Source organism: Pantherophis guttatus, chromosome 4 (genome assembly GCF_059756535.1).
Source record: "Pantherophis guttatus breed Tessera chromosome 4, ASM5975653v1, whole genome shotgun sequence".
Classification (NCBI taxonomy): domain Eukaryota; kingdom Metazoa; phylum Chordata; class Lepidosauria; order Squamata; family Colubridae; genus Pantherophis; species Pantherophis guttatus.
The window spans coordinates 9,244,022-9,261,846 of NC_142066.1; the positions used below are offsets into that span (position 1 = coordinate 9,244,022).

At 38.6% G+C, this 17,825-nt stretch overlaps 1 protein-coding gene across 1 annotated transcript; it reads left to right on the forward strand.

Moving 5' to 3' along the window:
• The first annotated feature begins 5,393 nt into the window (after window positions 1-5,393).
• LOC148113687 (vomeronasal type-2 receptor 26-like) lies at window positions 5,394-16,826 on the forward strand. Its single transcript, XM_087893276.1, has 4 exons — window positions 5,394-5,626; window positions 13,629-13,632; window positions 15,676-15,802; window positions 15,928-16,826. The coding sequence occupies exons 1-4, from the start codon at window positions 5,394-5,396 to the stop codon at window positions 16,824-16,826; spliced, it is 1,263 nt and encodes a 420-aa protein (XP_087749402.1).
• The last annotated feature ends 999 nt before the right edge of the window (window positions 16,827-17,825 follow it).

Consider the following 17,825-nt stretch of genomic DNA (forward strand, 5'->3'; position numbering starts at 1 on the left):
TACATCATGTGATCTTTCTGATTTAGCAGAACTTTTCAAAAAAGGAATAGAAAGACTGGTTCCTCCAGGAAAATTATATACAAGTTTAGAAACATAGACATTTTTATTTCTGTTAAATAATGATTTGTATAGGATATTTGTGATTATTAAGTTTTATTATGTTTGGCCATTCCAAAATAAGTTCTCACGTTGATGCATTTCAACCTCAATAATACTCATCCATGTCCAACTGTCCCCATTTATTTGTACTCATTTCTTATGTTTATATCCATGTTTATACTTATACTTGTTATCTTGTACATTTTTGACAAATAAATAATAAATAAAATAAAATAAATTTCCATCATTTTCCAAGATTCTTTAACCTAATCCTTTCCCATTACAACACTGCTGTTGAACTTGACTTTGATAATGTAGGTTTCTTGGTTCCTGTTAAGATATTTCAGACATTGACTCAAACAATGTTCAATGTTTGCAGATACATTCTTGTGGCTTTTATACTTTCAATTCCTAAAGCACTGTATAAATATAGTAAATAGCTAATTACCATTTTATGAATATATATTTAACATAGTATTATAGGATATTAGGGGTTGTTTTTTTTTCTTATTTGAAATGAAAATATGTTGAGTTTGTAAACCCCAAACATTTAGAAGGGAAGGGAAGGGAAGGGAAGGGGAGGGGAGGGGAGGGGAGGGGAGGGAAAGAACAGAACAGAACAGAACAGAACAGAACAGAACAGAATAGAATAGAATAGAATAGAATAGAATAGAATAGAATAGAATAGAATAGAATAGAATTTTTTATTGGCTGAGCGTGATTGGACAGACAGGAATTTGTCCTTGGCGCATATGATCTCAGTGTACCTAAAAATAAAATAAAATAATAAATAAATACATTCATCAAGAATCATAAGATACAGCACTTAGTGATAGTCAAAGGTTACTAAGAAGCAATCAAATCATACTAGGAAACAAAAAAAACAATATAAATTGTAAAGATAGAAGCAACATGGTTATAGTCATAAGTGGGAGGAGATACATAATAGGAAGGATGAGAAGAATAATAGTAATACAATCTTAGTAAAGAGTTTGACAGTGTTGTGGGAATTAGTTTTTTTAGCAGAGTGATATGCTGGGTCATAACCATTCACTCTATCCATAAATCTATTTTCATTGCAACCTGTTACCAGATTTCAATAATACGGGAAATTCGGTGAAATGGAAATAAAGATATTTTTCCTCTGTCTCATCCTTTATTCAAAGTTGTACTGAACAAAGACCATAATAAAGAGTGATTTCAATCAGTATGGAATTAGAAGGCATTTTTCAATAAAAGCAAAGGTGAAATCCAGGGCTAATCCTAGAAAAAAATGTACCCTTGTCTCTGATAGAGGGAGCGATTACAAAAATGAAAATATCTGAGGGAAAAAATGTGAATATTCCCCTAGATCAGGAGTGTCAAACTGAATTTCAATACGGGCCATACCAAGGTTGTATTTGACCTTGGGTGGGCTGGTGGACGTAGTCAGCTCGACATCACTCATGTCAGGAGCACCGTTTTTTCTGGCAGAGGGCTGCAGGGGACATCCAGGCCGAAAGCATGCATAGGCCCCCTGGGCTCCATTTTTGCTGGAAGAAGCAGCATAGGCCAGTTGTTTGCGGTTTCCAGGGTGGCCCTGTGGGCCAAATTTAAGCATCCTGTGTGCCGGATCTGGCCCACAGGCCTTGAGTTTGACACCCCTGTCCTAGATGGAGATGGTAGATAATCCTATAGGTATGTAAGTAGGTATGGAGAGACGGAGGGGGTAAGGGAGGGAGATGTCCAATGTCTGCAGAGACATATTTATGGCTTTTCTACTTTCAATTCCTAAAACAGTACATAAATTTAATGAAAAGCTCATTATCATTTTATGAATATTATTGAATACAATATCATATGATATCAGTTTTCGACTTGTTAGGGTCCTTTTAAAAGTCAAATTTATTGAGTTTGTTAATCCTGTACATTGACATGTATTTTGGAAAAAGGGTTTCGTATTGGGTCATAACCATTCACTCTCTACCCATAGATCTATTTCTTGAGCAACCTGTTATCAGATATTAATAATAGGGGAAATTTACTGAAATGAAATGAAATGTATCCTGCCTTCTGTTTCATGCTTTACTCAAAGTGTATGCTGATCATTAGAAAGAGTGATTTGAATTAGTTTACAATAACAAGTCTGGCATTTTCCAAGAAAGTCAGCTGAAATTCAGCTCAAATCCTAGAAAAAGTGTACATCCCTCTATGACAGAGGACAGGACTCTTTGAGGAACATTTTGAGGGTTCACTAGAACATTTTGAGTGTTCACTAGATGGAGAGGATAGAACTGCCCTCTGGAATGAACTGTCCCCGGAGATTCGTATGATCCCCGACCTACGTACCTTTCGCCATGCCCTTAAGACTCTTTTGGTCCAACAGGCCGGGCTGGCTTAGAAAATGAACTTTAATTGGGGGTTTGTAGTTTTTAACATAAGGGCCAAAATTTTATATATTTTAAATTCTTTTTAAATTTTATGGGTATATGTTTGTTTTAATATGACTGTACACCGCCCTCAGTCCTTCAGGAGAAGGGAAGTATAAAAATTTAATAAATAAATTTCAATTTCAATTTAATTCAATTTATATGCTGCCACTCTCTGAAGACTCAGGGCGGCTCACAATACATTTAAAATCCTAATAAAAACATTTCAAAATTAAAAACATTAAAAACATTAAAACTCATTCATACCATTCATGGCCGGATCTCGCCGGATCGCAAGAGCGAGGTCAACGGCCCCAGGCCTGCCGGAAAAGCCAGGTCTTCACTGCTTTTCAGAGGGCCAATAGGGTGGGGATGGTCCGGACCTCAAGAGGTAACTGGTTCCAGAGAGCTGGGGCAGCCACAGAGAAGGCCCTCCCTCACAGGTCTGCCAGCCGGCATTGTTTAGCTGACAGGACCCGGAGGAGAGCAATTCTGTGGGATCTTACCGGTCGCTGGCGGTCTTGAAGATAACCTGGCCATGAGCCATGTAGGGCTTTAAAGGTAATAACCAACACCTTGAATTGTGACCGGAGACCAATAGGGAGCCAGTGCAGCTCGCGGAGAATTGATGTAATGTGGGTGTACCTAGGTGCACCCACGACAGCTCGCGCGGCTGCGTTCTGGACCAACTGTAGTCTCCGAACACTTTTCAAGGGTAGCCCCATGTAGAGAGAGTTGCAATGATCTAACCGTGAGGTGACAAGGGCATGTGTGACCGTGAGGAGAGACTCCTGATCCAAGTAGGGTCGCAATTGGTGCACTAGGCGACCTGTGCAAAGGTCCCCCTAGCCACAGCTGTCAGATGTTGCTCTAATCTTCGCTGTGAGTCTAGGAGGACAACCAAATTGCGAGCCCATTCTGAGGGGGACAATTTCTCCCCTCCTAGAACCAAAGATGGACAGTCAACATAGTCTTCAGGAGGCAATACCCACAGCCATTCAGTCTTGTCTGGGTTAAATCTGAGCCTGTTGACTCCCATCCAGACCCTCACAGCTTCCAGGCACCGGCACATCACATCCACCGCATCACTGAATTGACACAGGGTAGCGATATGCAGCTGGGTATCATCAGCGTATTGCTGATACCTCACCCCGTATCATCAAATGATCTCACCCAGCGGCTTCATGTAGATGTTAAATAGGAGGGGAGAGTGGACCGAGCCCTGAGGCACCCCGCAGACGAGGGGCCTAGTGGTCGACCTCTGTCATCCTCCCAACACCGACTGTGACCAACCAGAGAGATAGGAGAAGAACCACCGTAACACCGTGCCTCCCAGTTCCAGCTCCCTTAGTTGTCCCAGAAGGATACCATGGTCAATGGTATCGAAAGCCGCTGAGAGGTCAAGTAGCACCAAGATAGAGGAATGACCCCCATCTTGGACTCGCCAGAGATCATCCATCAGCATGACCAAAGCAGTTTCTGTACTGTAGCCAGGCCTGAAGCCAGACTGAAAAGGGTCTAGATAATCCATTTCCTCCAATGACCGCAGGAGCTGAAGTGCCACCATTTCAGATAGGCATAGATAGGCATAGAGTTATATAGGTAGGCATGTAGGTAGGTAGATGGGTAGATAGATGATGGAAGATGTGATTAGGAAGAGACGTTTCTTCAAATAACCTGGTCCCAAGCCATATAACCGGGTCCCAAGCCATATAAGGTTTAAAGGTGATAACTGGCACCTTGAAATGTACCCAGAAGCAAATTGTCACCTAATACAACTCTCGCAATAAAGGTGACACATGTGAGCACCTGGGTCTGCACAAAACCATAGAGGTGGCTGCATTTTGAACCAACTGGAATTCTGGATATTTTTCAACTACAGTCCATGTAGAGTCCCAGGTGATTTGTTAATTGGTGACAATGTGTTCCGCATAGTTTGTCACGTTTATGAATTGAAATTTAAGGAATGTCCTTAAATAAAAATTTAAGACATCTGATTGCATTTTTTTTCTTTTTATAATCTTAGCCAGTTCCCCCAAATTTTCTTACATGAATAAAAAGTGTTTGTTAGATATTGACAACAATAATCTTCACTCTGGTCCATCTTTTTAAGTGAGAAAATAGCTCAAATGTGATTGGCTAGCACTCCTGACAACTCCATATAAAAGGGCTGGCTGTCAGAGAGGCTAGCTGCTGGATTGGACATAGTTGTGAATAAAAGAGCTGTTGTTGAAGCCTGCCTCCTGTCTCCCTATCCATGAATCTAACACTGGTGACGAAGGTGGGATTCTGAGAGACAAGGAGAATCCAAAGAGCTGACAGCGGGACTGTCAGACTTCGATGCTATCTCAAAATAAATGAATTTCCAAACTGCCAATCTTTAAGGAAATCTTTTCTTTAATTGAGCACAGCTCAATGTGGTGCTCGATGCGGACAAGACTGACCTTTTGCCCCCCAATCCCTCCCTTTCCGATCCCCAAATCTCTGCTTCTCATTGGCTATCTTCCAAGTCATTCTTTAGACTTCTTGTCTTGTCATTTCCCAGGAATGTCTCCCCCCTTCATTTCCACGACTTCAAAGGGATTTAGCAGGCAAAAGTTCAGAGTTTATCTCTCTCTCCCCTCTGCTTTCTATGCCAGCGTCGAAACGCTGACAAGGACAATCCAGCCCAGTGGCAGATAGCAAACAGCAGCCATTTTGCGTGCCAAATTCAAGCAGAGCGAAGCACAGCAAGAATGATGGTATTTCACCTGCCAACGCCATTCGACCCAGCAAAGAAGTAGCACTCTTATATGACCGGATTTGAGTGCTTCATGGAAGTGAACAATCTCCTTGCATTGTCGGATAACCGGAAGCGAGCACTATTCCTGAGCCACTGTGGGCACGATGACTTCAACACCACTGAAGCCCTATCTGAGCCAACTCCAGTGGAGACTCTTGGCCAAAATGTACCTGACGTTGCAGGCTGTGCTGGATGAGGCTCGGGCAACTGAGTTGTCAAACAAAGCAGCTGAGTCACAACAGAAGCTGGCCACCATGCCAGCAGTCACAAAGCCAATGGCCACGGTACATGAAAACCTCTATCACGATGAGAAACATGACGGAAGCGGATGTGAAGTGTATTGCACTGACTGAAAAAGGCCCACAGTAAGAGAAAATAAGAGGCAACCTTGTGCCAGCTTCGGGGCTCAGCACCCTGTTGCTATAGAGATGGCATTTGCTGCTATTGTGAGTGAAAAGGACATTTGGCTAGGGTCTGTCAAGCCAACCTGCCCGTTTACCCATGATCTGGCACCAATGTGACTAAAACAGAAGGTCCAAGACTGACAAGGTGAGAAGCTTGGAATCCCAGGCGTGAATCTACCAGCGCGAAGGCTCTTGAAACCAACTATCAAACCAGAATAGGGCAAGCAAGCGTGCCCTGCAAGAAAAAGATTCATGTCACTATCCAACTCGAGGGTTCACCCTGTGAAATGGAGATAGACATGGGCTCGTCGGTCACAATAATGTCATGGCAAGCATTGAAGTTGGCAGTTCCTGGCATACAGAGAACAAGCTAGACCACCAAGCCTTGTAACTCAGCGACTATCAGGGAAATTGAATCCCTGTCATCGGTTGACTGTCATCGGTCCTTCAAGGTGCAGTTCAACAAGTTCCAGGGGAATCTGTCCCTGACCTTCATCAGAGGCAACTTTCTGAACCTCCTCAGGCTTGATTGGTTCGATGCCCTGGGTCTTGGTGTTACCGGCATCAATGCCATTGCCTGTTCCTGGACGGATGACCTCATTTGGGAATTCCAGGACGTATTTAACCCGGAGCTAGGCAAGTATGTGGGCACCCCCATTTCCTTCAGCTTAGACCCCAAGATTTTCCCCATCCAGTTAAAGCCCCGATGAGTTCCCCCTTGCTCTTAAACCAAGGATAGACAAGGAAAAGGACAAACTAATTAAGCAGGGAATCCTGGAACCGTAGACCACGTGAGGTGGGAAACCCCAATAGTGACCCCGGTCAAGATTGATGGGTCAGTGCGCATCTGTGTGGATTATAAGTGCACAATAAATAAGGCACACCAGCAGAGCATATACTCAGTGCCAATAGTCCAACAACTGTTCATTCCCTGGGCCCTGGACACCTATTCGCTAAATTAGATCTTGTGCAGACATACCAGCAGTAGCTGGTAGATGGCGCTACTGTGGAGGCACAGACCATAGTAACACATAGGGGTGCTGCACCGGCCTGGATGATCATTGGGGCATGCCGATGCCCTCAGCCATTGCCCCTGCTGGACTTGTTGGATGACCTGACACCAGGACTCCCTGTCATCTTGATAGACTGCCTGGATTCTGGCCTTGTAACTTCCGTCAATGTGGCCAAGCACTCAGCTAAGGATGCAACGTTGAACTGGGCGTGGAAGGGGTGGCCAGAGGCCCCATTCGGGGCAGAATTCAAACAGTTTGCCAATCGGCAGCACGAGATTTCCTCACAAGGAGGATGTTTGCTATGGGGTGACAGGGTAATGATACCTCAGAGTTTAAGGTATTCCATATTGAAATCATTACATGAGGGCCATCTAGGGATTGTCTGGATGAAAGCCCTAGCCCGAAGCTTTGTGTGGTGACCGAATATGGATCGGGAGATCCAAGAGTGTGGTAGCCAGGTGCTCGCCCTCTCAAGAGTCTCGGCCAGTTCCTCCTATAGCACCAGCTCAAGAGTGGGAATGTCCCTGGGCCCCCAGGCCAAGAATCCATATTAATTTCACCGGGCCCGTTCAAGGCCAAACCTTCTTCGTAGTTGTAGACACCTCTTCCAAATGGATGGAAATTATCCTAATGAGCATTACCATGGCAGAAGCTGTTAATAAGGTCCTCATAGGCTACTGGATGTCCTGGTGTCATATTATGGGCCACAACTAACCGCTACGCAATTCTAGGGGTTCCTAGCAGAACTAGGGATATGCCATGCCCTCATAGCACCTTTCCATTCCAGTAATGGCCTGGCGAAATGATCTGTTAGATCATCCAAGGAGGCATTAGGCAGACTGGTACCTGGGGACTGGCAGGAGAGAGTAGATAAGTTCTTCCGGTATCAACACATAACACCCAGTGTGATTACAGGAAAGAGCCCAGCAGAGCTATTAATGGGCTGCCGACTCAGGTCTCTACTTGACCACCTACACCCCAGCTATTGCCCAGAAGGGCGGGCTGTCAGAGATGCTAGCTGCTGGATTGTACATAGTTGTGAATAAAAGAGTTGTTGTCGAAAGCCTGCCTCCTGTCTCTCTATCCACGAATCTAACAGTGTTTGTGCAAAAATGTAGGGTTTATTTCTAATCTATAACTTCTCTACCTTTCAAATGCTTCTAGATGTGGGAAAAGAAATAACATTCTTTAGAATATATGAAAGTGTTTGTCAGAGAATGTGCAAGATTTTTTTTTTGAAGAGTTTTAGAGAGCTTAATGTAATTTTTTTTAAAAAAAATGATCTATGTTGTTACTCCCCAGAAAACATGCTTACCATAAATGACTGATACCTTCTGAATCCATTCATTTTCTATTTTGTGAAAAATTGATAGAAAATAAATGTGGTATCTTGAAAAAAAAGCTCTGTTTTATATATTCTATTGCAAATCTCCCTTATACGTCTTTTGTTGGCTTTTGCTCATTTTTTTAAAAAAAATAGCTGAACCAGCTCATCAAAACAAAATAATTATATGCTAGAGGAATTACTGTAGGCCAAAACATCAAAGGCTGCACAGAAGGCTATTGAAATTCAGCAATCATGAAGGTGTCTGTTTGGCTATAAAGAGAGTTTGGTACAGTGAGTAGTCATGTCTCTGTCAGATTCATTGCTACAGGTTTCCTCACACTGTTTTTTTCTGGTACAGTACATGTTCAGATCCTAACCCTTGTGATAGTCAAGATAAAAATTTGTACTTGCATGGATGTTCAAACAGAAAATGATCGATTTTCTCATTAGATATATTCTCAAACATAATCCTTAGATCTATCTTTAGATGAAGTATTGGATTATATATGCTTCCCTATGGGTGGGATGGAAGGCAAAACATTTCCACAAGACCATTAAGATGTTTCTCCTGATGTTTTGGGTGCATAAAGTAGGTTCTCTAAGCTGCCCTGCAAGTGATGCTTTCCTTGTTCCACATGAGTGGTACCAGCCTGGAGACTTCATCATTGGTGGGATGGCATCTCACGTCATTTACCACTTTTTAAAAATAGAATTTGATGAAAACCCTGCTAGAACACCTTACGAGGTACCAATGTAAGAATTTTTCTTCGCTATCTAATCTTATCCAATCTCGAAAATCCCTTATATGAGTAAACGATTTGTGTGCACAAATCTTTTTTTTTTAATGTAATCTATGCTTTCTGTGTCTTTCAAATGCATCTGGTTCTGACAGAACAAATATTTTTCTTTACATTTTTTTAAAGAACCTTCACTCACCTTGTTAAACATCTACTGAGGTTAAGGTAATTTTAAAACGATTTGGCATTATCTCTCCTCACCAAACATACAGTAAATGAGTGAAACCCGATTAATGTATTCATATAGCATTTTCTGAAAATGTTGTAAAAAACATAGTCTTTTGAAAAAAGTCACTACTTGTATATGTTGCAGTATATATTTGTTGCAAGTCATGGAAATAATGTGTAAAATTGTAAATTTGTATTCAGTAGAAATTACCAATAAAGGAGAATATGTGTAGCTCAGGGTTGAAATGAGGGGTCCTTGGTGCTCTCTGAGATTGGTTATTTTCTTGTAGACTTTTCATTATCCATCCTCAGTACCAGGCATTGATGATATTACCTATTTTGGATAATGAAATGTCTCCAAGAAAGCCAACAAGCTCAGAGAGCTCCAAGGACCCTCGGTAGAAATTATTAAGAACTTTAGAATAGTGATGATCTTTTTACTACTGTCAGAGAAAGAAATAGAATAGAATAGAATTCTGCATTGGCCAAGTGTACAACAGTTAAAGATAATCATAGGGTACAAATAAGCAATCAAATCATATTAGGAAACAGCCAATATAAATTGTAAGGATACCAGCAACAAAGTTACAGTTATACAGTCATAAATGCTTGTTATTCATACAGAAATGGTGAGAATTGTCAACTTACTTTTTCAACTGGGTTATTTAAAACATTTGCAGTGTAATCACCAAATTTCATCAACATGTCCTTGCCTTGGCCTTTGCTGTGAAGGAGATCAATGAGAACTCCCAGATCTTACCTAATATCACTCTTGGGTTCCACATCTATGACAGTTACGTACATGCGAGGATGACCTATCGCACGACTCTAGACCTGCTTTTCAAATCCCAGGAATTTGTCCCTAACTACAAATGTGATAGCCAGAAGAATCTCATGGCTATCATTGGAGGATTGGATTTTGAATCATCGTCTTATATAGGTGAACTGACAGGTTTCTTCAAGATTCCACAAGTAAGCTGGAAATTCTATATTTTGTTCTTGTTATGGAATATATAATGAGCATCAAAGATTAGGTTTAGGTTTGTGTTAAGAGCCTTGGTAGTACAGGGGTTTAAGGCACCCTGTTATTAAGCTTATTAAGACCAGCTGCCTGCAATTACTGCAGGTTTCGAATCTCGCCAAGGCTCACGGTTGACTCAGCCTTCCATCCTTTCTAAGGTAGGTGAAATGAGGACCCAGTTTCTGGGGGCAATAAGCTGACTTTGTATAAATATACAAAAGGATGAAGGCTATTGCTGAGCACATTGTAAGCCGCCCTGAGTCTTCGGAGAAGGGCGGCATATAAATCAAATTAAAAAAAAAAAAGAGGATGCGTGGTTTACGGTTTACTAATTAGCATTCTTTTCTGAAACTATAATACCAAAGACCAATGCCAAATACAGGAAATAAGTATCCAGAATATTCCATAACTGAGGGAAATTGATATAGTACTCTTGCTCCTATTGAAACAATTGTTCTCTTATACATCTCTGAAGTAAATCCAAATAATTCCTTTCTATATTAATATTTAGAAGAATTCTTGGGAATATGTTCCCTGAACGTATTTCAAAAGAAACTAGATAAGGAAAAATATATTTGATTTAGTATTTCAACAGAATACTATTCCACTCTCTTATAGTTGACATATGGCTCATTAGTCCAAAAGGAATTTCAGACCAGTAAACTCTCTTCACTTTATTCCATGGTCCCAAAAGAGAACCATCAGTACATTGGGATTATCCAACTGCTTCACCATTTCAAGTGGACATGGATTGGGATTTTTGCTGTTGATAACAACAATGGAGAAAATTTCTTACAGAAAATGCAGCCCTTACTCTCACAGAATGGAATATGTTCATCATTTATACAAAAGCTTTCCGAACTAGTCCATATGGAAGACTTTGCAGGAGTTTATCAAACAGTCTTAGTTATCTCCATTAATATGGTGAATAGCAAAGCCAATGCATTTGTCGTCTATGGAGAATCCTGGGCAATTACATGGCTAAGAGCTGTCACATTTTTTGTAGATCCTGAAAGAAAGGAAACTGCATTGTTTAGAAAGGTGTGGATCATGACTGCACAGATTGATTTCATATTATCTGGATTTCAAGTCAGTTGGGATCTCCAGATGTTCCATGGAGCTATTTCCTTCACTGTTCACTCCACAGAAGTTGTAGGTTTCAAGGAATTTCTTCAGACCATCAATCCTCTTTCAGTCTACAGAGATGGGTTTCTGCAGGATATTTGGGAACAATCATTTGATTGTTCATTTCCAAAACCAGAACTACAAGAAATGCATAGTAATCCGTGCCCTGTGCAGAAGAAGCTAGAAGATCTTCCTGCACCTGTGTTTGAAATAGAAATGACTGGTCACAGCTACAGTGTCTACAATGCTGTTTATGCGGTGGCTCATGCTTTGCAGGCTCTGTTCACATTACGTTTCAATAGAAAAAAAGCTATAATGGGTAAACAAACTGGTAATCTAGATCTCCAGGCTTGTCAGGTATTCTTTCTGCACTGGACACTATTTTTATTTCAATGAACAGTTTGATGTAGAATTATCTTTTGAACCCACTGTGGAAAGTCTTAATGTTTTCTACATTTTAAGTATGGGAAACAACCTATAAATAAGGAAATATTTCCTGATAGTGAGAATAATTAATTAGTGGAAGTGTTGCCTCCAGGGAATGCATGCTACATCACTGGAGATTTTTAGAATAGAATAGAATAGAGTAGAATAGAATAGAATAGAATAGAATAGAATAGAATAGAATAGAATAGAATAGAATAGAATAGAATAGAATAGAATAGAATAGAATAGAATAGAATTTTTATTGGCCAAGTGTGATTGGACACGCACAGAATTTGTCTTTGTGCATATGCTCTCAGTGTACATAAAATAAAAGATAAGTTCAACAAGAATCATAAGGTACAACACTTAATATAACAGATTCAGAAAAACTAGTTTCTGTTTTCTTAATTTCCATTATTCTGATCATTGAGAAGCTACTATATAAATTACAACAGAATAAAAGATTTGGAAAGGACCTTGCTGCTCCCTCCCCAAGAAGGAAACCAGACACACTTTCTGACAAATGGTTGTCCAATCTCTTTTTAAACACCTCCAGAGTTGGAGGTAAACCACATCTGGAGGTAAACCATTCATTAATTGTTCTTTCAGGAAATTTCTGCTTAGTTCTAGGTTGGTTCTCTTCTTGATTAATTTCCATCAATTTCTTCTCATCTTGCCTTCATGTTCTTTTGATATTGGAAGACTGCTATCATGGCATCTCTAGTCCTTCTTTTCATTGAACTAGATATTCCTACAACCATTCTTTGATATACTTGAGTGGGCCTGAGATCATATCTTCCACTTCCTTCTGAACTTTGGGGTGTAATCCATCTGGTTCTTGTAATTGGAACTTGTCTAGAGCAGATAGGTGATCTCCTAAGATTATCTTGCTTATTTTGACTTATTTTGGGGGTGGGTGGGTGGGTGTAGATAGGTTGGACTGTTTTATGTAAAGACCCATGCAAGAAAATAAGTTTTCTCCAATTAATGAACCAATTGTTTTCTTGATCTTTTGCTTCATTTTTACATTTTGAAAGATGCTTTTTTAAAATTATTTTTTACTTTAGTCACAAGCCTTAGTTTATTTTGAGCCTTAGCTTTCCTGACTTCATTTTTGCAGGTGCAATCTATTTGCTGATATTCTGCCTTAGTTATTTGCCCCTCTTTCCACTTTTTATACTTCTCCTTTTTGTCTTTCAGTTCATCAGAGAGATCTTTTTTGAACCATGCCAATTTTTTTTTTTTTGAGATGTCTTATTTTTCTTCTTCATTGGAATTGTGTTAGACTGGGCTTTTGTTTTCCCCTTGAGAATTCTTTTTTTTATTATTGAAAAGACAGTGCCATCTCAGGATAACAATGCAAATAAAGCAGAGAGAGATTATTTACAAATTTTCCATATTATATCCATAGTTTTATACATCTTTGTTGTACTGACATTCAGAAACTTCCCTCTCTTGTCTCTATCCATTCGTAAAATTTATTCCATGTCCTGTAATATTTTTGAGTCTTCTTTATCTTTAATTTTTAAGGTTAATCTGTCCATTTCTGCACAATCCCAAATTTTCCTAATTACGTCCTCATCTGGTGGGATGTTCACATTTTTCCAATATTTAGCATACATAATTCTAGCTGCCATCAATAAATGTAACACCAAGTAGATGTTTGCTTTGTCATAACTTTCCGACAATATACCTGAGAGGCACATTTCTGGTTTGAACTCAATATATTGCTCAGTTATCATTTCTAGCCATTTATGAATTTTCTCCCAGTAACTCCTTGCTCTCTTACATGTCCACCACATGTGATAGTATGATCCTGGAGTCTGGTTGCATTTCCAACAATTGGCAGAGGACTTCTTATACATTTTGGATAATCTTGCTGGTGACAACTGCCACCTGTAAAACATTTTGTAAAGGTTTTCTTTATACGCCGCGGCCATCTTCAGTTTGCTGTTTCTCTCCCAAATTTTTAACCATTTTTCTAATTCTATGTTGTATCTGAAATTCTTTGCCCAGGCAATCATTGTTTCTTTAACTATCTCTTCTTCCATTTTATAGGCAGGTGAGAGCTGCAGTCTGGTAATATAATTCCCAGTCTGGGGAACCCAAAACCACCATTATTCTTAGAATCCTGTAATACTTTCAATTGCAGAGTCATTTTATTTAATTCATCAAAAAATTTCTTTTCTAATTTTACTGGTATGGTTTGAAATAGAAAGAGTAGTTTTGGTAGTACGTTCATTTTCATCACTGCAATTCTCCCTATCATCAATAACTGTACATTCCTCCACTTTTTCATCCTGTTTTAATTCGTTGTATCAGCTTTGTATAGTTGTCCTCTTTGATTGCCCCACACCTAGCTGTTAAGAAAATACCAAGGTATTTAACCTTGTTTTCTATCTGTAGGTCAATTTTCTCTCTCAATTCCTTTTTCTGTTTGTTGGTGAAATTTTTAACTAATATCTTGGTTTTATCTTTATCCCTGCCACCTCTCCATATTCCTCAATTTTCTTTATCAATTTAGGGCCAGTTTCTATGGGTTCTTCTAATATAAACACTAAGTCATCAGTGAAAGCTTGGAGTTTCTAATTTCCATTCCTTTTATCTCTGTATCTTCTCTTATGTTCCTTGTCAATACCTCTAAGGTTAAAATGAATAATAATGGGGAGAGGGGACAACCTTGCTTTGTTCCTTTTTGTATACTAAAGCTTTCTGTTATATCTCCATTAACCAATTCTTTTGCGTTCTGTTGAGTGTAAATTTCTGTTACATTCCTGTAACTTCAACACCTACTTTCATTTCTCTTTGTTAGTGAGAATTACAATAAATCCAGTATGACTGATCCTCTACTTCCTGTCTCTACCTTTTATCATGCTTTAGGTATCAATAGGAATTATGCAGGAAATCATTATAGCTTGTAGAATACGAGATATTTAAAATGAAAATTTAGGGTTTTTTTTTCATTGTTTCCTCCAAAAAAATAATCAATTCTTCGAATACTTCAGAGTTTTCTGTCCTTATCAGAATTCAAGGGGAATGAATTAAAAGACGGTTCTTTTCAGAAATGGCACCTATGCTCTGGAACAACCTTATGTTTGCCATAATCTCTACCTCACATCTTTATTGAATAATGAGTCTCAAATTTTGAAATCTGGCTAAAGGAAATTTGTCATATTTTGCAAATATCTTTATTCCATTCAGGGAAGATTAGCTATTAGCTTGGTTTCATTATTGCTTAAGAAATGAACCTGAAACATAATTGAAGAAATTTGAGTAATCGCAATAGCCAATTTTCATTCTGCTTTAGTTCATTCTTCATTTTCCTTAAAATAACATCAAATTAATAATAGAGTGCTATGTATAATTGTTATAATAATTGTTATAGGCCTGGGATGAACGAGTCAATGAAATGCGAATATGGTGTTCTCCTCTCTAATACATTGTATTCAACTCCCTTTCTCTTTCATTCTTTTTCAAATAGCTCCATTCATTTCTTCAAGGCATTGCTTTTAACAATTCAGCTGGGGAGAGAGTGTTCCTGAATGAGAAAGGGGAAGCAACAGGTGGATTCGACATCACCAACTTGATCACTTTTCCAAACAGATCCTTTCAGAGAGTTAGAGTTGGAAAGATGGATCTCCAGGCTCCAAAAGGAAAAGAATTATTCATTGATAAAGATGTGATTGTCTGGGACCCAGCTTTTAATCAGGTATCAAATTATTGAAGCAGCTAAAATTAATCCATTATGATCCCATATTAAATGTAGTCTGTTTAGAAATCTGATTTTTGGGTCTCTTTTAAATAAACAACGGCATATTCTTTTCAAATCTTGTTGATGATCAGGCACTCCTCAAATGGACAATATGATATTACAATGTAAAAGACATGATTGCATTTTTGGTTTGGATTTGAATCAGAAATCACTAGAGTGGGAAATTTTTCATGAGATTGCCACTATGTGCAATTATGTACACGCCCCGTCCTTCAAACAGGACCTTTCCTACATCATTGCAATTTCCACATCTTTTTAGGTTGATGAAGTTGAAAAATTGAACAATCTGTTTTATCTATCTCCAACTTCGAAACCTTTTATTCTTATCACCAGGTTCCTCCACTTTCTCGATGCAATGATCCTTGTTTACCTGGATTCTGGAAGAAGGGGATTGAGGGAAATCAGTTCTGCTGCTATGACTGTGTTCCATGCCCACAAGGGAAGATTTCAGATCAGAATGGTAGGTTATGCATTCTACCATTTTTCATTAGAGTTTAATGTACTAGTTTAGGATGCAAACAATTAATGAAGTAATTTCTAATAATTGGAAAGCCTAGATGACAAATTCCTTGATTTTGCTTCCAGAAATGGATGACTGTTTTGAATGTTCAGAAGATCATTATCCAAATAAAGAAAAGAGAGGATGTATCCTGAAACTGCTGGTCTTTCTAAATTTTGAAGAAACCTTAGGAATTGGTTTAGCTTCAGCAGCTCTTGGTTTCTTCTTCTGGACATCTTGGGTACTTGGAATTTTTATTAAGTATCGGGATACACCTATTGTCAAAGCCAACAACAGGTTCCTCACCTACACCCTGCTTGTCTCTCTTCAGTTCTGTTTTCTCTCCTCTTTATTCTTCCTTAGCCAACCTGGCAAAGTGACCTGCCTTCTCCGACAATCAATGTTTGGTGTCACTTTCTCTGTGGCCATTTCTAGTGTACTGGCCAAAACCATCACTGTGGTTGTGGCTTTCATGGCCACGAAACCAGGATCTCAGATGAGGAGATGGGTGGGGAAAAGATTGGCCTTTTCTATTGTCCTCTCATGCTTTCTCTTACAAGTATGCATTTGTATTCTTTGGTTGTCAACATTTCCCCCATTCCCAGAGTTGGACATGCACTCAGAGCTCCAGGAAATGATTTTACAGTGCAATGAGGGGTCAGCTTTCTTCTTCTACTGTGTCTTGGGATACATGGGTATCTTGGCCATTGCCAGCTTTATTGTGGCTTTTCTTGCCCGTAAATTACCTGACAGCTTTAATGAAGCCAAGTTCATCACCTTCAGCATGTTGGCCTTTTGCAGTGTGTGGATCTCCTTCTTTCCAGCCTATCTGAGCACAAAAGGAAAAGCCATGGCAGCTGTGGAGGTTTTCTCAATCTTGGCCTCCAGCGCTGCATTACTGGGATGCATATTCCTGCCAAAGTGCTACATCATTGTTTTGCGTCCTGACCTCAACCACAGGGAACAACTCACAAAGAGAAATTAGTACATCATGTGATCTTTCTGATTTAGCAGAACTTTTCAAAAAAGGAATAGAAAGACTGCTTCCTACAGGAAAATTATATACAAGTTTAGAAACATAGACATTTTTATTTCTGTTAAATAATGATTTGTATAGGATATTTGTGATTATTAAGTTTTATTATCGTTGACCTTTCCAAAGTAAGTTTTCAAGTTGATGCATTTCAACCTCAATAATACTCATCCATGTCCAACTGTCCCCATTTATTTGTACTCATTTCCTATGTTTACCGTATTTTTTGTCATCTATTTTTATATCCATCCTCACATTGGTTCATTATGTAATATTACAATTTTTTAATACAAATTCAACATTTTAATATAAATCAATTAGTTATATAACTATCTTTTTTGTATAATAATCAATATGAACATGAATATTCCAATTATTTTCATACAATCCAACTTCTTACAAATCAACTAATTATATTTACCAATAATAATAAACCAAATAATTTTCCCCATATATTCCTCCAAACCACAACTTAATCATTTCTGCTTTCAACACAATATACAATTAATAGTCTCAATTATTACAATTCACTAGTTAAATAGAGCTTTCCCTTTATATTACTCATTTTCACATCTTAAACTCTCCCAATAACCCAAATAGTTTTGCCCATATAATCCTCCAAATCACAACTTAATCATTTCTACTTTCATCACAATATATAATTAAAAATATTTCAATTGTTACAATTTCCCTAATTTAATTTTAAAATGTTCTATCTGTTATCCAATCTACAACGTAATCCTTTTTACTTTCACCACCATATACTATTAAAGGTACTTCAATTGTTACAGTTTATACTTATTCATATTTCTAAAAAAAATAAAAAAATAAAAATTTATCATTGTCTAGATTTCAAAAATGCAAAGACAAAGATTCCAATTATTATTCATTTCATTTTTACAATCATGATTTCTCATTTATTTCTTACTACTATTCATATTTCAATTCTAA